The sequence below is a fragment of the Sinohyriopsis cumingii genome, chromosome 12 (assembly GCF_028554795.1).
Source record: "Sinohyriopsis cumingii isolate HCF-2022 chromosome 12, ASM2855479v2, whole genome shotgun sequence".
NCBI classification, from domain to species: Eukaryota; Metazoa; Mollusca; class Bivalvia; order Unionida; family Unionidae; genus Sinohyriopsis; species Sinohyriopsis cumingii.
Window position 1 is genome coordinate 52,339,458 of NC_142972.1, and position 27,976 is coordinate 52,367,433.

The 27,976-nt window shown below is 34.9% G+C and overlaps 1 protein-coding gene across 1 annotated transcript in view; it reads right to left on the bottom strand.

The window, feature by feature from the left end:
• The window catches only part of LOC149786441 (tyrosine-protein phosphatase 10D-like), a 198,197-nt gene that overhangs the window by 53,438 nt on the left and 116,783 nt on the right, over positions 1–27,976 (bottom strand). Inside the window, exons 20-21 of the mRNA XM_089976886.1 lie at positions 1,601–1,720; positions 799–922 (exon numbers count right to left, since the gene is read on the bottom strand). Coding sequence (XP_089833012.1) covers positions 799–922; positions 1,601–1,720 — 244 coding nt within the window. The remainder of the gene's footprint in view (positions 1–798; positions 923–1,600; positions 1,721–27,976) is intronic.

Here is a 27,976-nt window from a genome sequence, read left to right on the forward strand (position 1 = left end):
AATCACAGGGCAAAGACATTTTTGCTTACCTAACAGAAGAAGGCAAAGTTTACATTTTTTAGGCAACTTAGATGTCCACTTCGCCTGGTAGCATGACCCCTGCCCAACAAACCACTATAGCATGCAACAACAATTTAGACTGGCTTGATTCTTAAAACTTGTCATATTCCTTTACCTCAAGTTAGCCAACAAAAACAACCGTCACATGCTGATTTCTTTAAAACACCAATTAGAAAGTATAATCAAGATCATCAACCTTAAATGTGTCAGGCCAAAGATGAAAGATACTTTTACTATATGTTGTGTGCTGAGAAAAGACTAATATTTGAAAGTCTTGTTTCTTAAAAGGTTCACCTGTAAGGACTGGTAGTATGGACTGATTTAATCTGATAATGAGCAACTGACACATGTGGATTAGTATTGCTTCTTGCCAAAAACAATCATCCAACTGTATGTTGAGAAATTCTGGTACCCTGCTGTAGGTTCCCATATTGAAAGTTTAATGATCAAATGTCTGTTGCTGGAAAATACATAATACATAAAATTCCATTACAATTTTTAACATGATCATTTTTTAATAATAATTTTCTGTTGCTCAACTAGGTTTTTACATTGGAAAAAATGGTTACCTGGCATTCATTTTTTAGCCCAGGCTCCTGGACAATGGATTTTTATACCCCTGAGCACATACACTTTTGTATAAAATTAGCCCTGTCACCAAGCAAAGGTGCCATGACACCAACTCGAAACTTTACAATAGCACTCCTGTACTTCAACGAGGTAGATTACGTTACTCACCTGTATGTACTACCTGGATCTAGAGGTCCATTACAATACTGATCACTACGTAGGCCATCACATGACTGTATCCCCACATCATACACTAATGTATTGTCAGTGGCACGCTTTCTTCTACCAGACACTGGATAAAAAAGACATTCCATAAAAATGTGTTTGCTGATACTTTGTTCAATCACAGCTATTAGTGGTGTGGATAATAGAGACTAACATATTTGCTCTGCGATTTAAATTTTGATCAGATAAGCTGGCACAAGTATGCATTTCAAGTTCCCAACTATCCATAGCTAGTAAACTTTTGTGGACTTTCCTCAACATTGGTTAACTGACTTTCATATATTATAATATTTAATTATTTGTAGAAACCCTCTCCAAGTCAGACTTGAAAATTTAGCTATAAAAGAAGTGTGAGAATTAAGAAATCTCCAACCTAATGTTCACTGTATACATATATTTTGGAAGAAGCCAACCCCTACAAACTATAATGTCATTCAAACGAAATGGAGCTACAATAACTGTTCATCATAAAGAGGTTTTTATGTCATTATGAGGGTATCTTATAATCTTAAAGGATTTACTCTATACAGAAATTCAAAAGCTATATAAAGATCATTGCATAATAACACAAGTACTATAGCCATACTAATGTAAAATACATCTTGCAAATTTCCAGAGCTTTAGGTGTAGTGAAAAATTATTCTTAAAACTGAATTTACATTTGAGGTTTCAACTTAACACATTTTTACTAACATCAAATCTTGTAAGTAAGCTTTTAATTGAATGTAGTAACTGTGTTCATTACCTTGTTCTGTTGCAGTAGTATTGGTCTCGGGAAGTCTGTATTTATTGGAACCTTTCTCTTTTGCCTGAGCATATGTCTCCATATTTTTCATTTTATCAAAGGTTGTAATTGTAGAATTATCTGCAAGAGAGGGTAGGACTCTAATATGTGCACTTATCTATTACCTATCAATTGAAACTCTACTGAAGAACACATAACTAGTACAAAACTGTGAAAAAGTGGAAAGTTTGCTTTATCTCATTGATCTGACCTCAGTTCACAATTAATAATGTGGAAGATATTTTAGTATGTAAGCTTAATGAACATTTACTTTGATCTGATTTAGCTGCAGATTCCCCTGTAGTTTTTGTAGAAAGTGAAAACAGATTGTAAGATGTTTGTTTATGAAACCAAACAACTGCAGATGAGCCTACTAACAAGTTAAATCTAATACAATATGTTAAAATAACTATTCCTGTTAACATTACTTAACACATTAACCCCCAGAGGTTTTGTCGGTTTCGCCTGAAATTTGAGTAGGAAACACATTTTGAAAGCTATTTCTGAATACATCCCAATACATCAACTTCCAGGTGATTTTCCAATAACCTAATGCCTAGTTGCATTAGAAACGTCATTTTTCATTGGCTATTTGACTCGCGCATGAGCAGAAGGTAAAAGTTGGAGTTCTTTTTTTTATTTTTTGCTTAAAGGACCCATTATTTTCATATCTTGACCACTCTTTATTCCAAATGCCCATCTTATTCTACTTTTTGCAAAGGTTCAACTGTCTGTCTGCAGTTTATACCAGTCTGCCTTAGATCTTAGACTAAAAATTCTCAAATCCGGACACAAAATCGGATTCTGACCATGGGTGAATTTTGGGTGGAAAAAAAATCAGGTCCAAAAAATGAGGTTTCTCTGTCTGTTTTTTGTAGTGCAAATAAAATTTCCAGATTATATGGTACCATTGTAGAGCTACATCTGTTTACCTTTCTATAATACCACCCACTTTAGTGCATCATACATGACCTTGATGCTACAGACCTCGGCAGTAGGCTACTACCTCCTACAACGATAACTCGTCACCTGAGGTTAATGTGTTAACAAGAGTCCCTCAAATGGACTGACACTCTAATGGTCAAAAATGAATTTCCAGGAATCCAATGTAAGACTGTTTCTTCTTTCTAACTGCTGAGTGTTGAAATTATATCTGAGCTGCTTCAGCGATAATAAGATTTTCAAATAAGCTTCTGCATTGGACACTGTTATGTGTTTGGGCTCTAATAAACAGTGACACAGAAAGAATGAAAACAACAAGCTTTTGAAAAATACAATAATTTATTTCCCTGGAAAAGTTCTGTAAAAATGAAGAGAAAAAAAGAGAAGAACTTATGGTTTCAAGAATCAAATCCAAAAATTATCCAAGAATAATCCACAAATTAAACTGCAAGTCCAAGTAATAAATGTTCTAATAATTTCAAGTTCGAATCCTGATGGAAAATCCAAGATGGATGATGATGATATATACTGTAGTCTGAAATTTGTTTTACAGTTCCATGTAGAAATACAAATAATGACACTCCGGTGTTGAAAATCCAAATTAAATTTGTAAGCAATGTCTTTCCAAAATTTCTGTGTGAGCACTCCTCAAAATATTTCCAGAGAAAAAAGAATTAATCCTTTCGAAATCCAACTAAGCTGGAGAAAATTATAACTCAAAATCTGGCTACAACAAAATAACTTGACATCAGTGTAAAAAGCACAAAACTGAGACATCTCTCTCTATGCATCTCTATTAAAACTAACAAATGCACAGTAATGGAAAAACCGGAATTGTGAAACACAGGGCCACATGACAGTGTTTACATATAAAATAAGGTCACATCCACAGAATATGGCCTTGATTAGACCAATGATTTTACTCCGAGAATAAAAAATAATATATTGTTTATATCTTAAATCATGACCTTGACAACAACCAATCATTTTAAAATAAAAATAGAACTTATTTACATGGTTGCTACTAATTTTGGATCAAGGTCAGGATCTAGGTCAACACCTGGTGTTTACGAAAGAATGATTCAGGTCGAATAATTTTCTGGAAAATATCATCCCCATGAATACATTTACATAATAATATCATATAACAGAATAGAAAATTTAAAACTGACAAACAAATAAATTAAAATAAATATGAATTAAATCAGATAAACGTAACAACATAATGGACATCAGATTGGCACCATTTTCATTTTGGAAAAAGCAGACTTCATATTGATAAATCCATCCATTAGGAAGAAGCCGAGATAATATTTTCAAGTTAGCTACCACAGTGGCCATATTGACGGTTAGTTAGACACCATAAGAAACTTTTTAGTGAAAACTCCATGTCAAAATGACTTTAAATTTAAAAGGAGTTGTGAAAACAAGCTTTTCAAAATGGCCACGTATTGGATGTCAGCTCAGCTTAGGAACAACAAAGCATTATAAGAAATAAGTGAATTAAAGCTCCAAGATGATATAACCATTCCTTCAGAAGAAGTAAAGGCAAGAATTTCAAACTGGTCACTGTAGCAACCATATTAGATGAGCATAGTTTTCATATAGGACCAAGAAGACATCATAAGAAATCTTTTGGTGAAATACTAATGTTTATACAACCACCATTCAGGAGTGTCACCCCATGTTCATTCAAAATCAACCTGACATCATACAAAATTGTTTGGTGAAAACCCCATGTCAATATGACCTTCTGTTCAGAAGGAGTTACAATAACAAGATTTTCAAGATGGCTGCCATGGTGGCCATAGTGAATGTCAGACTGGCATCTTTTTCATTTACTAAAATCAGACATCATAAGTATTTCAGTGAAAACAAAATCTTGATATAACCATTCATGTATGAGGACTAGTGGTAATAAGATTTTCAATAGGATCATGATGGTAGCCATATTTAATATCCAAGCGGCACCATTTTCTTTTATGATCAACTAGATCTTAGGATCAATGTGTGTATATCAAGTTTCTTGGCAATCCTCCAGATAATATTGTGCTGATGGACAGATGATGGATGCCAGACTATTCCATAAGCTCTTCTGGTCTATAACCAGTAGAGCTAACAATTGCTCATTATTTCTCAAAAACAAAAAGCAGATACTAAAAATATATCAACCAATTGCAAAGAATCTATAGTGCTGCCAATGAGGTAACCCCCAAAACACAATTCTATCAACCAATAACAATTTGTGGCAGTACAATTCACTATGAGCTATAGCCAATTTACAAGTAACTGCCATGTCATGACTCTGTGAAGTCATCATTTGGAGAATTGCATATTTTGCCATTGCAAAAAAAAACCTCAAAAGTGTGTTAGATAACAGCTTGAGGATTTAAGGATGTCCATGGTGACTTTACCGTTACAAATATCTCTATTGACTCCATTAAAGCATTACCAATAAAACTTGATTCATGACAGTGAAACCTACTAAATGTTAAGTTCCAAAAATCCAAAAAATTAAAAAGCTATTGTCTAAATCTGGTATGACCCTGCATGAAGCGATTGTTACGAAGTTATATCACAACTAGTCCACTGGCTTAATACAAGATTTCAAATGCTGAATTCAGTGAATTATTTGGGAGAAAGAAAAAAAAAATTAAACATGTTAAACATTGATCATAACCTCCAGAATGTAATACATAACATACTGTCTTGTAACATGCATATGTGTATTAAATTTAAATGCTCTAAGTCCATTTGTGTAAGAAAGCATAAAGGGTTGGAAAAAGTAACATCTGTGACCTTGCCCATACAAAGTTATGACCTTGACAAAAGGTATAAATCTTACATTCTATGCAAGATACATCTATACCAAGTTTCAACCTTCATCTTCAAAAGCTTCTGAGTTGCAGAGAGCAGACAAATAATATTTAAACTACTGATCTGCAATCCTGAATTTAAAGAATATAAGCCCCACATGATCACACCCACCCATGGGTCAGTTTATCTAATCTGCAATTGTTTGCATTTTGTCTGGACTCTACTTGCATTCCATTCACATTTAAATCATCTTCTTGTCGATTTCATTTATGGTTTCAGGAATACATTTTTTTTTCATTATTGATCATTTCAGAATTTGAGGAGATGCATTTATCAAAATTGGGTTTTCCTTTTCAAGTGGTGAATGGAAGGTCAAACTTCAGTGTAAATATCTTGTCTTGCTAGAAGTGTGTTTAAATGAAATAAACTGTACAATACATAGAGATAGCATTGAATTTATGATTAACTGAAATATAACAGTCACTGCAATAAGAGTCCCTTAAACAGACTCTTTCAAGCCTGAAAGGAATTTAAAGGAATTCAAGATGAGGCCATTTATTCTTTTTACTTGCTTGTCAGGTTGGCACCATTTTCATTTAGCATTGATAAAACATCACAAGAAGTCTTCTGGTGAAAACCCAATACTGATATTTACTTTCCATGTAGGAGTTGTGATAAGATTTTCAAGATGGACACTGTAATACAATTTTCATGATGACCAATGCAGCAACCATACTGAACACCTGATTGACAATTTTCATTTAAAACCAACTAGACACCTTAAAAACTTAGCCAGTGAAACATCATGCTTATAAGACTGTCTGTTCAGGAGGTGCAGTATTTATAAAGATTTTCAAGATGGCTGCCATGTTGGCTATTTTGTACATCAGATTAGCATCATTTTCATTTAGGACCAACTAGATATCATAATGATATGTTGATATGACCTTCCATCTTGAGGACTACTGAAATGAGATTTTCAAGATGGCTGATATGGTGGTCTAAATGGATCTTAAAACATAACCATTTTTTTATGCGATCAGTTAGACATCATTAGAGGTCATTTGGTGGAACTTAATGTTGATATGACTTTCCTTTCCAGAAGAGTAGTGACAAGAAGATTTTCAAAATTGGCTGCTGTGGCAGCTACGATGGATGTTGGACTGGCCCCATTTTCATTCAAGACCAACTAGACATCATAAAAAGTCTTGTAGTGAAAATCCCATGCTGACATGATCATTCTGGATGAGAAGCAACAAAATTTTCACAATGGCAGCCACATTAGATATCTGAGAAACACCTTTTTCATGTTGGACCAACTAGACCTTGCAATGATTGTTGTGTTAAGGTTCATGGCAACCCTCAAGGTAATTTAGTAGACATTAGTCAATAGGCAACAGGCCATCTCACAAGTTATTCTGGTCTATGACCAGTAGTGCTAAAAATAACTTGTGTATTTGTTAGCAATTTTGATTTCTTTTTTCTTTTTATTCTAATAAGCACTGTGAAGATACAACCACTGATGCTGAAGTCATCACATCAATGGTTGTTGTTTTTCTTTCTGCCTCAACAAAAGCAATCTGACTTCTTGTTACTGAGTGAGAAATTGGTTGTCAGTGTAATGAATCTAATATTTCATATTTATTATTTGATACTTTGTACATTTACACATAATAAATGGAGGGTATTTTAAACATCACTTTTCACTCTCGTTTTAAAGGTTAAGTTTTCTATACATGATCCCTTTTGAAACTGATAAAGATAGTGGTATGAAAATTGATAAATTGTTATCTATATGTACTGTATGATCCAATGGTGTCTAATATGTCACTTTCACAATTTTAACTTCAAAGGTTCTTTCCGGGGTTTTCACGGCTTCTTCCTCCACCATAATACTGGCCACCATGTATAGCCTATTGTGTGCTGAAAAATGGCATTAAACCCCACAACAAGAACAACAACAACTTCAAAGGTGAACACTACTAATTGGGGGGGGGAGGGGTTTAACTTGAAAAGTCTTAATATAAATAAACAAAACTTGGCATAGTTATACATCATGTCTTCAATTTGTCACATTGCACTTGCATGGACCTATCTTTAAAGCCAGGTTATTCTTTTACAAAATATTCTAAATTTGAAAGTACTAATAAATCTTCATGTAACCCATATATAAGTAAAAATACAAGTTAAAAGGGATTTTAAGAGCAAACATAACATAAGAATAGTGGAAGATATCACTTGGCAATATATGGGAGTCTTAAACAGATTAACTACTTAACTATCCAAAAAATGAATCTGCCAGGTATTACACACACAGACACACACACACACACACACACACACACACACACACACACAAACCTATAGTGTAACATATTTTGGAGGTTGAATTGAGCCCAAATGGACTCAACTTCTGAAAGAAGAAACTTGAGAAATATATAACTGAGCAATAAAACAATGAATTACATGTATTAGTTTGAGATGAAATATAATTTAGAAACGAGTAAAAGTCAGATATAATAGAAACCAGTTGGTAAAAGTAGGTAAAAAGTCATTTTTTGCTTAATGGTTTAATGTGTTAAGCATTAAACTCAGCATGCATCTTTTAAGCTTGGCATTGAAAAAAATTCTATAAAAGTGTGGTATGTAATACAGCCTCAAGTTTATGATGAATGAATAGACCAAGTCACTATCTTTGAGAATTTCTTTTCTGGGACCCTGATAAAAAGTAATGTTGATCTATTTCTTAAAATTGAATGAAAAGACCATAATGAAATGATTCAGAAGCTCTGATGTAAAATGTTAAGTTTCTTCAGTAAAGTTCTCAATTCAAAAAGTGAGTAACCTTCATCTGTGACCCATATCTTGCTGACATATGATACTTACGGTACAATATATGCCCACAAGCTGTATTTTTACAGGGTAAAAAGTTTCATTATCTTATCTTCGACAATTGAACAGCTTTTGGATCATTAAGCAGCCAGTTGTATGAAACTTAAAAGTGGCTAAGGGCACTTACACAGATATAAGTTATTATGCATAATTTACATATGTTACATTTCACAAAAGGATCTTTAAGTGGAACAAAGGTCATGCTACCAGGTGAAATGGGTGACTTAAAAAGTGTAAACTTCGCCTTCTTCTGTTAGGAAAGTGAAAACGACTTCACTCTGTGATTTGTTTTGGAATAATATTGAATGATCATCCCTTTTGAGATGCTCCCTCGCCTTGGCCAGGTTATAGTTCCAGTGTTATGTTATGTATAGCCAAGGCAAAATGTACACTTCAAGCCATCAAATAGTTGGTGTTGATATCAATTATGCCAACAAACAATCTCTTGCACATTCACAGGCATGTGCTTTGATAGCTGATTGACCATTAACCATTTCCTGAGTAAGTTAGCAACTATTACTGCCAGATTTCCGTAAGTTATCCTTTGTAGATAAAAACATACAAACTTGTGTTTCGAAACATAAATTTACGTAAATAGCAATTTGATTTTTTAAAATAGAATCAGTAACATGAACATTTTAACTGCCGTGTGTACATTATTTTCTTAATAAAAATCTGTTTGGAATTGTAATGATGGACATCGCTGTTCTGGGAAGTAGCCATAGGCCTATTAGATTGTCTCTTTTTGTAAACCATTGGGCCAATATATTCAGGAAAATATACAATTTGTAAGAAAGCTGTGACTAAATATTAAGCTATTAAAGATTTAGCATTAAAATGCAATTACATAGGTCATAAATATATGGGACAAGGCTATGTAAGTTGTGGAATTCGACAAGATGCTGTAAGGTCAAGGTTGTATTTTGAGTTTACTAATTTTTGTGAAAATACGAAGAAAAAAAAAACAAACAACAAAACAGCAAAGAAAATACTTTTTAACCAATGCCTAATGTTTCATCAAGTAGACAAATAAAAAAAAAACATTTGCAATCCTATCAATTGATTCTTGTAACAAAGCTATAATGTGAGTGGTTACAGTTAGAAAACCCCTCTTTCTAAAAATAGATGCACCTGCATGTTGGCTGTGTCGATTTTGTTGAAAAAAGGTTTAGTTCATTCATATACTGACTTTAATTCTTCAGTGTGTTGTCTATGAACAGTTATGGTGAAGTTTTATCAGCAACCAAGAAATTAAGACGAACTGTATGATCTGAAAGACGTGTGCATTTTCTGTCATGTACATGGTGCATGGCTTGTTTCAAACAAATTTTATAAATCTTTACAAATGCCATTTTATAATGAAGCAGCAGAAAGGGCGAGCCCACCTCAAGGGGGGGGGTGTGTGTGTCCCATTTTGAAAAATAAAGCTTTCAAGAAGGAAGGCTCCATTTTGGAAAATAAAAGCTTTCTCCGAGGGCAAACTTACCTGCAGGAGGAGAGTTTGCACCCCTCTGCTGCTATAATTTTCAGTCTCATCCAAAAATGTTATCAAGGCCTATATGATAACATGATCAGGGGTTGTACAAATTTATTGTTATAAATCTGTGTGGGGTTGACTGTGCTCGCAAAAAGAAATTTTTAAATTTATGTATCCATGTCCCTGTTACACCAAGACTAATGAATATTTGCAGAGTATGTGAAATATTAACACCATTAAATACAACTAAAATATTACAGTTGTCTCTGGTCACTTTTGGTATTTGTGTATATCGCTGAGTAATGTAAATCACATCTGTGTTTTTGCGTCTTCCTCGAAAAAATATTCTAGCTGGATTTGATTGCTTGTCCAGCATTATGTCATTGTATACTACTAAATTATTAATAAATCCATTGAGGTCGTCTACAGATGGGGCTTGGAAAATTACCAGGAACTCCATGGGCTAAATAACTAGGAGAAAAACATCTTCCAGGATATAATTATTGCGGTCCCTGGGTAACAGACTTGATATCAGACTTGATAGCATTGATCAGCCAAAACCAGGAGAGTATCCAATAAATGCTATTGATCAAGCACGTCATACTCATGATGTAGCTTATCGAGTAAAGGATCTGCAACAACGACATATTGCAGATGTGAAATTAATTCATGTGTTAAATTCTATGAAGAAAATAAATCTATCAGAGAATCATCAGCTAATTGGTTGGTAAGATCTGTGATGAAAGGTAAACTTGTGTTAGGAAACTGAGTTTCCCGAGCTGGTAATTAATCAACTGATTATTATTATAACGGAATTTATTTATTATAGCCCAAGAGGATATTGGAAGGGTAGAGCAGTGATTAGCAAACTCGCCACTAAAGCAAATGTTACATGTGTTGCTGCCGCAGTATGATTAGCACGACAGGCAATATGGCAAATTTATCTCTCATTTTCTAAATGAATCGAGTAGTCATATTTTGATGTCAGGGTTCCAAATGAAGTTCGTCAGGCGAATATGTTATTTTTACCACATGATACTATCAAAACTGGAAGACGTCAATCAACATACAAATACACATTAACTGTCGCTGACATTGGAAAAAGATATAAAGCCGAGCCGTTATTAACAAAAGTTGTTTCTGCATTTGAACGAATTTATCGGCAAGGATCTGGACCACAAGGTGGTTTGCGATGGCTACAGCTGCTACAGGTTGATCCTGGCAAAGAATTTCAGGGTGCAGTATCGTTGTTGATGAAGCAACATAACATCACAATCAGACAAGGACATACCACAATTCATCGTGATCAGGCAATTGTTGAATGATTTAATCAATTACTTGCTGAGTGGTTACTTGGATATCAATATACAAAGGAATTGATTCAGAAAGACAAAAGATCTTGTGAATGGGTTGCAAGATTACCAAGTGTGATAGCTGCATTAAATGAAATCACTCGAACAACTGCCATGAAACCTATTAGCACAATCACAAATAAACATATACCAATACAATGACGTGATTTTTCAAAACAACCAGTATTGGGTAATGTTACTGTAAGATATTTATATGAACCGGTGAACTTGAAGGTGGTAAAAAAAGAGCAACTGATCCTATCTGGAGTATTACAATGCATAACATTTCTAGCATGGTATGATCTATGGTTAGACCTGCAATCTACACATTAAATTCAATTGCTCCTCAATGTGGATTTACACGTGAACAATTACAAGTTATTCCCAAGGATACACAATTACCACCATGATCCCTTTTGTAAGGTGCCAGCACCTCTATGTCGATTACATTCAATGACAGGTCAGCATCACATTTTTACATGTGTGACCAAGACTACTATCTTTTCTATCTACGATAAATTGTCTTGGATTATTAAGAATATTGCTCCACAACAATACTGTGTTACAGCTCGCACAACAATTATTCTGTTGTTGTTTCAGCATCATTACAAATTCAGCATCAAGATCAAAGTCGATTTTTCTCTTACTATAGCATTGTCGATAACATCGTTATTGGTGCCAGCAGTTTCTGTAAAATTTATAAGAACTCTCCACAAATGAGATATTCTTCTGACTCGAGACACTGCGAGAGAAACTAAGTTTGACCATTCAATACAATCATCAACGATCCAAACAACTGTATCAGCGATGGTTAATCCTTGTGATGAATGGATCATCAATGCATATCCTAGCGTCCACGAAGTTTCTTCCATGGCGCTCTCAGCAACACTGACATAAACTAAGACAATATCATTTAATACGAGATTCTGTTTCTCTGACAATCCTGGTATATCAACATTGATATTTTGCCATTGTGTATCTGCTGGTCGATAACAAAATAGTACAGATAGATTTGAAAACTTTTCTTTATGTAATATAAATAATTGTTGTTGAAGTTTATCACAAACTATCTTTCTACTTGCCACTATTAAATTATTTGGTCTCCACACTTGCAGAAAATCGTTCACAGAAGTTTCTGAAATTATTTCATGCAGTATTTTACATTGAATTTTATTCGGTTGTAGTCTGATTAATTTATTAAATTCTCTTAATTTTGCTCTATGACCATCAGTTATTTCTTCATAATAATCTACAAAAATCTTTAACCATTTGTGCAGAGAAAATCCAACTATGGGTGGTGGTTGACCATGATCGCCGCACATTATTACAGCTGTACTTTTTGTTAATAGCCAATCAAGAAATATTTTTAGTGTTTCTAACGACACTACATAACTCATCCCAAACAATAATCCTTGGAATGTATTTTTCACCCATTAGTTCAGGAGTCCATATGTCCCTGTTCCATCGAAAGAAGCTACGATAAGTACATGATTTTACTCCTTGTTCTCTCGTTTCTCTTGTGAGTCTGTGTAGGTGTTAAAACAACCATATCAACTGAACTCCGCTGTAATTATTCAATAAAATGAGTTGTTTTACCACAACTCCTGGTCCGTTTATATAAACAGTCTTATGTCTAGTCACAGGATCATATACAGCTGGTGCTGATAATAATTTTGAAATCTGATTATTTTTGCGATAAATATCTTTAATCGGAACATCAGCAGGTTCAGTGTAACTGTGTAATTCTTCTTATTTTATTCTCCATTCACCCCATGATACACAAGCAGTACTTGTAAACTGAGTCAGTAATTCTGATTATTTTGTTTCAATATAAAAAGAATCTGTGGCGACTATAACAGCAAATTTATCAAATCTGTTTATCATCGATAATAAATTTATTTAAACATACGCGAGCACTGAAGATCTTAAATGAGTAAATTGCGGTGATTCACCATCAGTATAACTTACAACTGTACCTAATTTAGTTCCATCTTACAAAAAATCTATTTCTCGACTTATAAGCATATTTCTATTCATTGTATCAGCAATTATAAAATTGAGCTCAGCATCATCAATAATTAATCTTGCACATTGTCGTTTATGATCATGTGTTCCTCCTTGAAGAAATTTACTGATTATTTTTATGCCAAAATCTTTCATGACTTTAACATTGCTTTCATCTCTGACCTTAGATATATTATATAAAAAATGTCAGTAATTTCATCCTCGCTAAGATGAGGAAATGTTTCTGATATTTTCTCTGTTAAACTTATCTGGTTGTGTAACCAAACTTCAGTTTGCTTCCGATATGATATCACTGCTTCACTAACCGACAATGATATCAGTATTTTTTAATCGAGCATATATCATAACAATACTACTGATGCCCACATTTTCTCTGAAAAAATGTTTACCAAATCAGGCATAACAAATTGGATGAAGATCTTTAGCAAACTCAAATGTCTCAATATAAGCAAATCTGGTCAAATCAAAATCGGGTGAAGGTTCATTTATCAATACTCTGGTCATCTCGTGTGTGGGATGTCCAAATCGTTTAAACTACTTAGAACACTCTCCCATACCAAGAAAACTTCCTGGATAACACGCTGCCACATAAATTGAAATAACATCTCTATAATCGTATTTAGTATTCCACAATCCACTGTGTCCATATTTGACAAAGCTGCATTGTACATATCAAGAAATTCCAACCATGGTTTAAATGAATTTTTCTCTTGAGCAAAATGAGCAGCAACTGACGGAATGGTAAACCAATTGCTGAGTAATTATTCAGTTCTGACACTGTCAGGGCTATATCGCTGCACAAGATTCTTCATTTCTTTGTGGAGAGATTCTAAATGATAAATGTCTCCCTTGGCCATCATCGGAGGAACTTCAAAATAACCACACTGATACAGGATCATTCTTACTTATTTCGTTAATAAAATCAAACATATCTCCGAAGTAAAATCTAACGATTCGATTTCGTGGAAATATTGTTATTGTGCTAGTCCACGTATGTCATAATGATCAATAATTTCAATCGGAGCTCCTCCTTTTTTTGTCTCGAATTGTGTAAAATCTCTCCTTTATTGTTTTTACTATTATTGGGAATTTTAGTGTTTTTTCTAACTTAGCAACATAATTAATTGTAGCTCCCTTATCCTTGACTAATGCAGCCCACTCACCTATTTTTTTATGTTAAAGATCCGTTAACCCATTTCCATGTATCGCATTTGTGAAATGTTCCGTTTTTCATTTGGCTACACAATTCATTTTCAAAAATTTTATTGGCGCTAAATCATCAAAGTTGAGTTTATCATTCATCAGATATATCCCATAAATAATCGCGGTTACAGGATATGCTTGTGTATAATATGGTTGGTCAATACCAGTCAATATTCCTGGTTTGGAATTTTTACTCAATATAGCAATTTGTTATTAGCAAGAACAGGTTTGCATTTACGAACAGTAATCGAGTTATAATTGTCACATCTGATAAGTTTTATCCGAACAAGATAGTTTCTGTCATCAAGATAATCAACAATTTCTTTCGCTCGAATATCATTCATTGTCGCGTCAATGATCTTATTGTCAGTTATCCTCAATGTTGACCAAACACAGATCATGCCGAGGTTTTTAAACTCACATTTGGCTTCATTGATCTCATTAATTAAATTATGGTATTTATGCAGATTTCTTCTTAATGGATCAGGGTATAATCAATCAAGGTCGAATCTGTATGAAACATTTCTTTCAGGTACAAATATAAGTTCATGATCAAGGTCAAATCTGTACATTATATCTCTTTCAGGGTCAAATCTGTATTTAGAATGTTTGATTTTAGATAATCTCTCAAACTCTTCCATATTATAATTAAGATAAGTATTTAAATTAAAATATTATATATACAATGATCCAAACAAAGAACAAACAGGTGGCTAATGATAGGCTCTATAACTCCTTGTAAAAGAGACTGTGTAAATGAATTTTGCGGATATCATTTACAAAGCATATGGAGGGGGAGCCTAGGACCAAAACCAAGCTTACACTGTGGTGTTAGAGGAAAAACACAGCTGTGTGTACAATGTGGTGGTAAAAAATACAGATAACTGAAGCGATATTATGATAAAAAATAACAAAGACAACAATAATAAAGTTATAAGAAACGATGAAGATTATTTAGCTAGATTTGTAAAATAATAATTTAGACAAATAGTGATTTCAACAAATAATATTATGTATAAAGTGATTTGGGGATATTTTGCAGTAAAATGCAGATCACAGGGATGTTATGTTTCTGTTTGTTTCAGATAGTCACACTGTCATATTGAACAGCACAAAAGTCAAATCAGATTGTAAGCATGTGATTAATGGGTAGAGGTCAATGATATCATCAAGATGTGACCCATGATATAGCCGAAAAAACAACATTGATGTGATGGTCATTTAAAATAAGCAACCAACAACCAGGAGTGAAATTAATTGCAAATTTATCCTTCTCTTCATTTTCCCCATCACAGTTCTTGCTTACACTCACAAAGCTGTATGAAGCTAAATTTATTAATACTCTAAATTATTACATTCCTCTGCCATTGTAAAGAAAAAGCGAATGAAAAATGGCAGAAACTGAAAAAGACAGTTCAATTTTGTGGATGAGTATATACCATAGAAGCTGAACGTAGCAACTGTAAAGCTGAACCATAGCAGCCGTAGAGCTGAGTGAACAGTGTTGCTGGTCGAGTAGTAGGTGATCGGGCATTGCTTACTGACTGGTGGGTGCTGATTGATTGATTGACCAAGGAATTGAATGGTCGTCGGTGATTACACTGGTCAACAGTGAAATCATTACTGACTTGAAAAGGCCCTAATCTGTAGTATTTTGGTGTGCCGAACACGAATATAACCGTGAAAAATTTGTATTGGCTCTCGTTTTGAAGATATTCATATACCTCATTTTCTATGTTTCACTGTGTAAATTTCTCCAGTAGGACTGCAGCAACATCCGGAATAATGATGTAACATTGCATAATACCATCATGCTCACATCATCCACAGTTGATTGCATCATTTTCTGATGCAATGCAATACTAATGCCATGCGGCTGCTGAAGTAAGTTGACGTCAGCAGTGTACTATACATGTGTAGGCCTATTACACTAATGCCAGGCGGCTGCTGAAGCTGACGTAAGCAGTGTACTATATAAAGCCCAATCAGATAGGTTCAGCATTCAAAATATTTTAGACGTTGTGCGAGACAGTTCAAGCTACTGTTACATAAAACTTATTATTTTATCCATTTACGTACAATAAAGAACAGTAATGCCTCGAAAGTGTGTTAATACCGCGGACAATTTTTGCTATATTTGTGGGGAAGTGACATTTGCCAACCAGAAGAAAAGTATCAATTCTCAAGTGAAGAAGGCATATCATCTTTACTTCGGATGCAAGGTTGGTGACCAAGACAAGCCTTGGGCTCCGCATATATGCTGTGCTACATGTACAACACAGCTTTCACAGTGGTTGAATTGCAAAAGGTCATCAATGCCGTTTGCAGTCCCAATGGTGTGGAGAGAGCCAAGCAACCACCTAAATGACTGTTACTTCTGCTTGGTTCCTCCTCTTTCCGGCGGAATAACGAAGCGAAAGAAGTCGAGAATAGTCTACCCAAACATTCCGTCTGCATTGAGACCAGTTCCACATGGTGAGGGACTTCCTATTCCAGAACCTCCAGCAGAATATTCTCTTGATTCATCTGACGAAGACAAAGGTGAGTCGACCTGTTCTTCTCCTGGTCCATCAGCATGCAGTGATCCAGATTTTCACTGTGGTGCATCATCAACCCCACACAGAATAACACAGGAAGAACTAAATGACCTGATTCGTGATTTGGACTTATCAAAGAACAAGGCAGAATTGCTAGGATCAAGACTCCAACAATGGAATCTTCTAGAAGAAGATGTCACAATTACTGCATATCGAAAGCGCCACCAGCAATTGGAGCCTTTCTTCAGAAAGGAAAGTAATCTGATATTCTGTTCCGATATTGAGGGCCTCATGAATGCTTTAAAAATCACTCATGACCCACAAGAATGGAGACTATTTGTGGACTCTTCGAAACTGAGTCTCAAGGCTGTGCTTTTGCACAATGGAAACATTCTTCCATCTATTCCAGTAGCGTATGCTGTCCACATGAAAGAGACATACGATAACTTAAGGCAGCTACTGAATTCCATTGAGTATAACAAGTACAGCTGGCACCTCTGTGGTGATTTGAAGGTAGTTGCCCTTTTAATGGGACTGCAGCAAGGATATACAAAATACATGTGTTTCTTATGCGAGTGGGATAGCCGAGCAAGGGAAATGCACTACATGAGGAAGGAATGGACTCACAGGCAGAATGTAGCCATTGGAGAGAAGAATATCCAACACCCAGCTCTGGTTGAGGCTCAGAAAATCTTGCTACCACCCCTTCACATCAAACTAGGTTTGATGAAGAACTTCGTGAAAGCCATTGACCGGACTTTGCCAGCATTCCGATACCTGCATGAAAAATTCCCTCGACTCAGCGAAGCAAAGATTAAAGAGGGAGTTTTTGTGGGTCCTCAGATTCGAGAGCTTTTCAAAGATGACCGGTTCAACAACTTGCTGGCAGGTGACGCGAAACAAGCATGGAATGCTTTTCGCCTAGTTTCTACAAACTTCCTCGGAAATGTTAGGGCAGAAAACTATAAGGAACTAGTAGAAGACATGTTGATGAAGTATAAGAAACTTGGCTGCAATATGTCTCTAAAGATTCACTTCCTTCATTCCCATTTGGATTTCTTTCCTAGCAACTGTGGTATTGTTAGTGATGAACACGGCGAACGTTTTCATCAAGATATCGCAACAATGGAACAAAGATACCAGGGAAAATGGTCCACTACAATGCTGGCTGACTACTGCTGGACACTCCTCAGAGATGCTCCCGAACAGCTGTACAAGAGACAGGCGAAGAAATCTAAGATGTAGTCAATGACTTGATTTTTTATAGGTAGGCTATTACAGTTGACCTTTTACTATTGGAATGCATTTCGTTATGTAAACATTAATTTCTTGCAGATTACAAAAAAACTAGAGCCAATTTTGCAATTTGACTGTCATATTCGTGTTCAGCACATAAAAATTGATAAGAATTGACTAATTTTATTTCAGTAACATGACTTTTGTAAAAATTTGTTGTCCAGTGTTACCTGGAATACTGACTGCTTGAATGACTAGTGTGACTGGTAGCCAAGTTGACTGGTGATGGAGTGTGTAATGTGCCACGGGCTAATTTTGGGGTTTGTAATACCCAGTGTATTGGGATAATAAAGATATTTCGTATGATATCTTTCCCTTCATTTTCATCATTTTACTACTTGAGTAAAATACCTCATCTGTCACTATTTGAGTGAATTAATTTTTACTATTTGAGTAAAACACATCATTCTTTTCATCATGTGAAATTATTATGGATCATTTACCTTCGTCCTTGTACTGTGTAAGGTCATATACTTGTATTTTCATTTGTTACATTATTAGGTTCATATGGATTAAGTTATTTTGTCCAATATTTGGATCATACACACACACACACACATGTTAATCATTAATTCTTTTCTCATTCAAATTATTCATCATTAAACATTGTATTTGTATCACCATCAAAAGTGTTTGGTTATAAATCAAAAATCCAACCTGGTTATCTTGTTACAAATTGTGTCAGAAGTGGGATCATCTCAGATTTAACAGAGCACTACAATTTTTTTTACAGTATTCTTGTATGATCTTTTGTGTGTTTCAGGCATTCTTGACAAGACAGTGAGGTTAAGTAGAAATATAACATTACTTTATTTCTTTTGTACACATTCCATGTTTTTGTTGTCTTCTGAGAAGGAAATTATGGTTGTCACAGAATGAAACTCTTTTATTTATTGAATACATGTATTTGGGTTTCGTTTTTTTTGTGTACAACGATACCCGAGGGTGATTTATGTATATTGTGTTGTATTTCGAAATAGTGAGTTTGGTTCATCCCGTGCCGCACGTGCGAAGTGCTAAATGGGACGAACCAAATGCCTAACAATACACTGATAAGTCTTGTCAGCCGACAGTCTGTTTCAAGGACTTGCACATCTTCAGCTGTACAGGTATGTAAGTTTATTAATTTCTAGTCTATAAATTATAACTACTGTATTACCATGTTTATTTTTGATTGGTTGCTATGTATCTTTGGTGTATGCAGTATAATGCACATAGTTCTATTCTTGTTTTCGACTTAGCATGGGGTTTATATTAGTAATCTAAAGCTACATTTTTTTAAAGACTGTTTAATATAGTAGGATTCTTATTGAGCAGAGTTAGGTTTATTTTTGAACCTGTCATTCTGTAATTATTGTGCTGATAATGTAATCTATATAACTTACCGTGTATAACGTCATTACATTATTATGCCCGTGTCATGTATAGTACATAGTATTGGATATATTTTCAGCTGTGTAGTGTCAAATGTCCGGAGTGTCCAGAGGGTCTAATGTCCGGGGTGTCCAGAGTGTCTAATGTCCCAGGTGTCTGGAGGGTCTAATGTTTGGAGTGATCCAAGTGTTCAAAGTATTCCGAGTGTTTGGAGTATGTAGCAGCTGTGAAGCTGAACTGTAGCAGCTGTGGAGCTGAAACAGTGTACTGATGACGGAGTGTATCTCCGTACATGCAATTTGTTAGCCATGGGCTTATTTTGGGATTCGTAAAACCCAGTGTATCTTTCGAGACTGTAAAGATGAGTTGTATATCTGTCCCTCTTTTTTATCACCATAATTTTGCTACCTGAGTGAATGCATTTTACTACACAAGTAAAATTTTACATCGTTTACTACTGGAGTAAACTATATCCATTGTTTCATTGTCAAATCATTGTGAACCATTCACCCCTTGTCTTTGTATTTGCTAAATTAATTTATTTGTATTTTTCATCATTAAGTCTGTGCGTTCTTATGCTAATTAAATCCAATATCTGGATTATATATACACGCACATATTCATAATTAATTGCTCATGCAAGTCATCCATTATTAAACATTTTATTTATATCACTATCAAAAGTGTTCTGTTGTGAATCCGAAAAATCCCACCCGGTTATCTTGTTACAACGGTTTGTTTGTTGAAATTATAGTAATTATGCATTTTCTGCATAGTAGTGCACTCTTGGTTGGTCATATCAGATTTTTTAAATGTCATCAATGAAAGAAATTGTGGAACTTGGGAAACTGTTGGGCTATGAGGGGCAGACCCTTATAAATTATGTTCATGAAGAACAGGCTAGGGAAAGGGATCAGAGAGAAATAGAAAGAGAAGCCAAGAGGGAGTTGATAGAATTACAAAAAACACTGAAAGGGAGAACTAGAGATAGAAAGGGAAGCTGAAGAAAGAAAAATGGCTTTTAAAAAGGAGAAGATATAATTAGAGAAGTAGAAGATAGAGTTAGAAAAACAGGCCAAAAAGGAAAGGATAGGATGAAAACAGGGAAGTAGCAAGGGAGAAGATAGAACTGCTTAAAGAAGTAGAGGATAGGAAGTTAGAAAGGGAAAAACAAGTGAGGTTAGAAGCTTTGAAGATAGAAGATAGAAATAGGGAGAGGTAGAGGGAGTATCAAAGAAATTCACAGCCATTGAAAACCAAAAGGGAGAGGTAACATGATTCTAAATTGAGAGATCGAGAACTGCCCCCATTTGAAGATGACAATGATAACATGGATAGTTATCTAAACAGATTCAAAAGGTACATCACTGTACAATAATGGAAAAAAGACAATTGGTCACTTCATTTTAGCACACTGTTAAAGAGGAAATTATTAGACGTGTATTCTCATTTACCCGCGGCTGATTCACTGAATTACCTCATGCTGAAAGACACACTTCTGAATATATATGAGCTATAGCAATACCAAGAGAGGCAAGACATTCACCCAGTTCATCATTAGGATGTGCAATTACTTGCAGCAATGGGTGGAATGTGGTGAAGTCGTTAACACATTAACCCCTGGTGACGAGTTTACGTGGCAAGAGGCACTGCCGAGCTCTTTAGCATCAAGGTAATGTATGATACACTAAAGTTGGTGGTATTATAGAAAGGCAGACATATGTAGCTCTACAATGATATGAAATAATCTGATGTTTCTAATTGCACTACAAAATAGAGGTAAAAACCTCACTTTTTGGGCAAGAATGTTTTCCACCCAAAATTTGCCAGTGGTTGAAATCTGATTTTGTGTCTGGATTTTAGACTTTTTGGTCTCAGATCTAAGGCAGACTGGTATGAACTGCAAACAGACTGATAAACCTTTGCAAAAAGTAGGATAAGATGGGCATTTGGAATAAAGAGTGGTCTCGATACGAAAATAATGAGTCTGTTAAGCAAAAAAAAAAACAACCCCCAAAACTCCAAACTTATACCCTTCTGCTCATGAGCGAGCCAGATAGTCAGTGAAAAATGATGTTTCTAACACAGCTAGGCATTATGTTATTGGAAAATCACCTAGAAGTTGATTTATTAGGGTTTATTCAGAAACAGCTTTCAAAATGTCTTTCCTACTCAAATTTCAGGCAAAAATGACAAAAACCTCCAGGGGTTAATGTGCTAATGGGTGCATTTTGATGGCTCACCAAATTTGAATATTCCTTGCATATTTAATCACATGTGCATTGACATAACTCATCAATTACAAATTTAGCCATTCCTATGCGATTAACTATTTAAATCTTTGGAAATTGTGCCTTCTGGTGGTCTGGCTCACCTCTCATTCAAAAACATACTGATTACTCTAAAATCTTTTAAATCTAATGATCGTCTTTACCTGATAACTGTTACCTGAACAAGTGCATCATTCTTGAACAGAGTCAAGATGTTTCTTTTCTCACCTGAGTTAATGCTGGTTTAAAATAATTGATGGTGAACATAACCAGGGTGGATACATCAGTGAATGAAACTTCACCATTGTAGAAATGGTTTTGCATATGTTGTTGCAGTTAGAGACTGAGCATTTTCACATGCATGTGTTATGTTTCCATGCTGGACTAAGTTGTCTGTGGTATATCAGGATGGTTCCAACTATTAATTTCTACCTATCTCTGAACAAGATTATATTTCAGAGTATATGAGGGTTTGCTAACAACATCTTGATGCAAACCAAAATGCATCCTTGCTGAAAGCTTGTGGCAAGCTTGCGATAAGCTAGTTTGATGTTTATAAGCTAACATGGATGCTTGCGCAAGCTTGTACAAGCAAGTGCAGGCTTAGGCAAGATAGCTGGATATAACCGCAAGCTTGCACAAGCTTGTACAAGCTTTCTTGTTTGCTTCAGAAATTAAAACTAGCTTGCACAAGCTTTCTTGTTTGTTTCATAAAGTAAAACTAGCTTGCGCAAGCTTACTTGTTTTCTTCAGAAAGTAAAATTAGCTTGCGCAAGCTTGTTTTCTTCAGAAAGTAAAACTAGCTTGCGCAAGCTTTCTTGTATGTTTCAGAAAGTAAATTTAAACTAGCTTGCAACAAGTTTCTTCATATATATATATATATATATATATATATATATATATATATATATATATATATATATCCATTGCTTGTGAAAGTTTGAGACCATGTATCCAAGTAGCAGGCACCATCACTGTCACGCCCCTACAAAAACAAAGTCATGACTTGATGAACAATCATGAAGTGTTCATGAAAGTTCCTCAAGTAAGTTCATGAACTTCAAGAATTTTGATGAATCATGTACTTGAAGTTCATGAACACACTGATGAATTTTTATGAACTATTATAATATCTTTGAAGTTCCTGAAATGTCATGAACTAATGGTTCATGAACAATTCAAGTACTTTGATGCAATACCATGGTATTTCTTAAAAAAATGTATATTAAATATCTATATCATTATATTCATAAAATGTTCATGAAAATTTATCATACAAACTTCTCACAATATTAGTGAAATTTAAATAAAGGTGAATTTTTTCTTCTTTTTTTAAAATGATATACTGTATAAATGTTCATACAGATCTTTAATTCAATGCTTGTTTACTTAACCTGAGTATTTCTGGATTAATATGGGAAAATATTTTCTGGCCAGCATCAACAAAATGTATTTGCTTTAAAAAGCTTTCAATGACTTTGTCCTAACGTTTTTTTTCTTCTCTCCATTACTGTTATAAACTGCATATTCTATTGACTTAGTAACTGGTTGCCAATTTGCAGTAAAAACCGAAATATATTAACAACGATTATTCTGATTGGATGACTTTGAAAAAAGACGTGATATGATTGGTTAATATACGTGCGCGATTTCAACAGTTAAGCTTCCTCAGAAACCAAAGATCATGCAGATGGACAGATGAGAATATTTTCAATATCATTTTTTTAAAGTAAGTAGAAGTGCAGAGAAGCGACTTTGAAGAATGTGAAGGAAATGATTTGGTGAGAGCAAAATTAGGCGGAAAAGCGTACCAAGCCCGGATGACCAGAATTACGGTGAGTATCTTTTTCTTGGTCATTCGTGATTATTTCAGTAGAAGTTATGTGGATATTTTATTGGTTTATATATGTCATCATATTATTTATAACCAAGCTAATGACACGATTTTGTTCAGACCTAATTTAAACTTGCTCATCGAAGTTTTGAAAATCACTAAACATTATCACCCCCACCCCACCCCCAGTTCTCGATACCAGACGTGGTTTGATATCGATAGGAGTTGAGATGTTCGAGATCGTTTTCTTTTACATGACATCACTATTTCTATAATTGATGTAATTTCGTAATTTAAAAAAAAAACCTTAAGAAAATAGTTAATGTGTGAAACTGTTCACAATAAAAGTGCAAATAACAACGTGATGAAACCGGAAGCAGCTATACACAACATGCGGAGTCGGAGTGGTTGCATTAGTGACATACTAAGGGCCTATACCACACAAGTCTGGCATTTTATCAATAAAAAATGGCGAAAATATTTGAAAGCATGAAATAACCGTTATCTGTAATACATACGGTTATTTAGTGTAACGGTGTTGTCAAAAAAAATGTCATATTTTACTGAATAAAACATTCGTCTCCTGTGACTATACCTATGGCTAGACAGATTCAGTTAATATAAAACAGTGACAAAATTCTGCAATAATATAAATGCTCAGTATTATGTGTAAGGGATTAAATCATTTTTGAGTTGGATCATTATTCCAGTAAGTAAAGTGGGGTACAATGATAATGTGCTAAAAGCTAAAAACAATGTTGATCAGAGATTATCTGTAATTAACTAACTTTACCTTTTTTTTCAGACCAGACAGCAGAAAAGTAAAATTGTTAGAGGATGAAGTTTGTAGGTTAAGGATGAAAATTTGAAAACTGGAGGATTCAAGATGGAAGAGACATTAAATTGTGACTGCTGCAACAATGTTAAAGATCCAAACAGTAATCAGATGGAACAGCTTAAGTTGCAGAAGGAGACATTCAGTAGTGACAATGTACAGGATTTGATTAAATTATAGACCCTGAACATCTTCACAAAAGAGTTATCAGACAGGTCAGTCTCTGGAAGAAGATTGGTCAGGAGAAACCCCAGCTGAAAGACAGCCCCATGACGATGAAATATGCTTCAACAGTTGATTGCAGGCAACTGCCCCAATATCTCTTGAACATTTTTCAAAGAAAAATTACAGAACATACAAAAAGTGTTGCTAAGGGTAAAAAAAAAAGAATATCACTTGTCAGTTTAAATTTATCTGAAATCAAATACAGTTTTTAAGATAATATGTTGCATTTTATACTGTATTAACCCCATCCCCCATCTAAGGTTATTGTATGATTCAGGATGAATAGGTATTTGTGACTTGTCAGGTTATCATATTTTGTTTTATAGGCACTGTTCGTGAAGTCATGAATCATTGAGAAACTTTGTTCATCATAGTTCATGAATATGTTCATGCACTTGTTCATGAATGATGATGATCCAATTTGTGGACTGTTTTCAATTCATGCACATTCTAGAATAATTCATGAACCTTTTGATGAACTTTCATGAATGGTTCTTGAACCAAGTTCATGAACAGTTCATTCATTATTCATGATCATTTCATAGGGGCGTGACACTTGCAGCTAGGGGAACACATAAAGCTTCTGCAGCCTTGGGTAAGCTTGCAGTGAATGAATAAACTTGAACAATGGAATTAAACTTAATGTTTTGGCAGAACAGATTTGTTTTCCACTGCATTGCAACTATAAGATTGCATTATTTAATCATTAAATATGCAGATTACTTCATTGGAATGAAGTAAAACTTTGCAATATATTATGATAATTTGGTCCACCAGGAGCAGTTGAGTCTAAAATGCATTTTTGGACAGGGGCCTTCGGACTCCCAGACCCCCCCCCCCTTTCACATTTTCAGGGGGTTTTTTGGAAGGGGGGAAAACACAATCATGTCTGATTTTTGAAAGCCCAGATGCTTGTAGCAAGAAATCTCTGCAAGCTTGCAACAAGCTAGTAACAAGCTTGCGCAAGCTAGCAACAAGCTTGCACAAGCTTGTGTATACTTATTGTACTAGGTAAATAAATAACAAGCTTGCGCAAGCTTAAGCTTGTGCAAGCTTGTGCAAGCTTAAGCTTTCGCAAGCTTGTGCATGCTTATGACACTTTTGTTAAATAAGCTTGCGCAAGCTTGCTGCAATGTTCCAAATACAAGCTTGCCGCAAGCTTGCTACAATGTTCCAAATACAAGCTTGCCGCAAGCTTTATAAATAAGCTTGTGCAAGCTTGCTGCAATGTTCCAAATACAAGCTTGCCGCAAGCTTGCTGCAATGTTCCATATACAAGCTTGCCGCAAGCTTTATAAATAAGCTTGCGCAAGCTTGCTGCAATGTTCCAAATACAAGCTTGCCGCAAGCTTTATAAATAAGCTTGTGGCAAGCTTGCTGCAAGCTTTAAAACAAGCTTGCAATTTTGGTTTGGGATATGTACTCATTTACAAGTGGAATGAAATCAGCATCGATGTTTACATCCTTTGTTAGGTCAGCGAACACCCAGTAAACCACATCAACAATGATTCCATTATGTATATGCAATGACAAAAATCTAATCTTAAACACAAACACCAAAGATGGTTACAAGCCTGTTAGGATAAATGTTGAGTGCTTCAAACTGAATTTCATCTCTGACAGCATATGATGTTGATGCTTCAGATATCTAAAATTCACTATCATTTTGACTTGAGTTATTTACTAATACTAAACTGGAATAAAAATACCACTTATAATTTATAAACATTTTTAATTGATACCACTCACTTTTACCTATAGTTATGATAAACAAGTATGAGCCAGCCTTGCACACTGTAATAAGAGAGGCTTAGGTCTATCAATAACATTTAGTCACCTGGACTGAAAACAAGTTGACCATTTGTTAATATTACTTCTTTAACTGCTTCCTCTCCTTCACTGACTAATATTTTTGCAAATTTATGACTATATGAACTTAACATGCATGTTGCTGTGGGCAAGTGAGCAATTTCTTCTTGCATGAATTGTCTTGTTGCAATATTAGCTGTATCAACATAGTTTTTGATAAATGCAACCAACAACACGCCACTGACTATGATTCCACCTTGTTAGTGAACTCAGCCAGATTTTTAAACACAAAGAAGCCTTTCAGCTTGACAATAATATCTTGAAGGTCCACATTAGACATTTTCAGTTTCCAATTTTGATCTTCAAAAATCACAAGCTCATATAAATCAATACCAACAACAACATGACAAAACTCAGACTAATCCTCTTCAGTGGCAAACTGGCTCACAACTACATCAGCAATGTGTCATTGAGCAGAGTAACAGCTGTAAATGTTAATAGTCATTTTTGTAAAATATTATGCATACTTTATTGGGAAATCAATAAATGCTTTTTGGTGTTAGTGAATGCTCCAGTGCATACATGCTTCAATTACAAGATGACTGCATATGGGTCCATCCAGTTGTGTTTGTACAGGTAAAGTTGAATAAAATGGTTTTTGTTCACCAGTGCCCCAAGTAAATAATTAACAACTTCAACTAGTGGTGCAAGTCCATAAGAGTCAAAATATAAACTATGCTGATGTGTTGCCATGTATGTGACCCAGTGAGTATCATCAATGCAAGTTCATCTCACACAGAAACTCCATGCTTTATCAACTTTTTCATCACAAGTAATTCAAGACTGGTAAATGGAATCAACAGCAATATCTTCTGACATTGGGTAATCAAAGACCTCTGCCTGTGGGCCTTTTTCTTTTTAATACAGTCACTGACTGCCTTTTTCAAAGTCATTGCTGATGCAGTTCTGAGAGCCCGTTATGCTGCAGCTTTTGCAACCAGTGGTGTTGCTAGTGCCAGCAATGCTGGAACTGCTGGAAGGAATGGAAATAGTCCATGGTCTGGTCTTTTGCATTTGAGCCACATTTGTCCTGGACAATATGAATATCAGGGAGGTGTTATTGTGTTTGGGTTAACCATATGGAGACATTTCCAGTTAATTTTGCCAGAGAAAGTTTCAGTGTGAGCCCACAATTGTTTTGAGTGCTTTTATTTTAATTTTTGCAATTTGATTTTCACTAAGACCAACCTTTACTTAGTGATAGGACATTATTAATAAAATATGTAACAAGCTCAATTATTAATTTGAGAAAATTCTATGAATTTTCTGCAGGAGTATCGATGACCCTCATTCGACCACCAGTACCTTCCAGCAAAAGAAAGTATTACAACATCTGTAATTAGCACCAGCAGCATCTACTCATGCATGAAAATACACATTGACAATGGA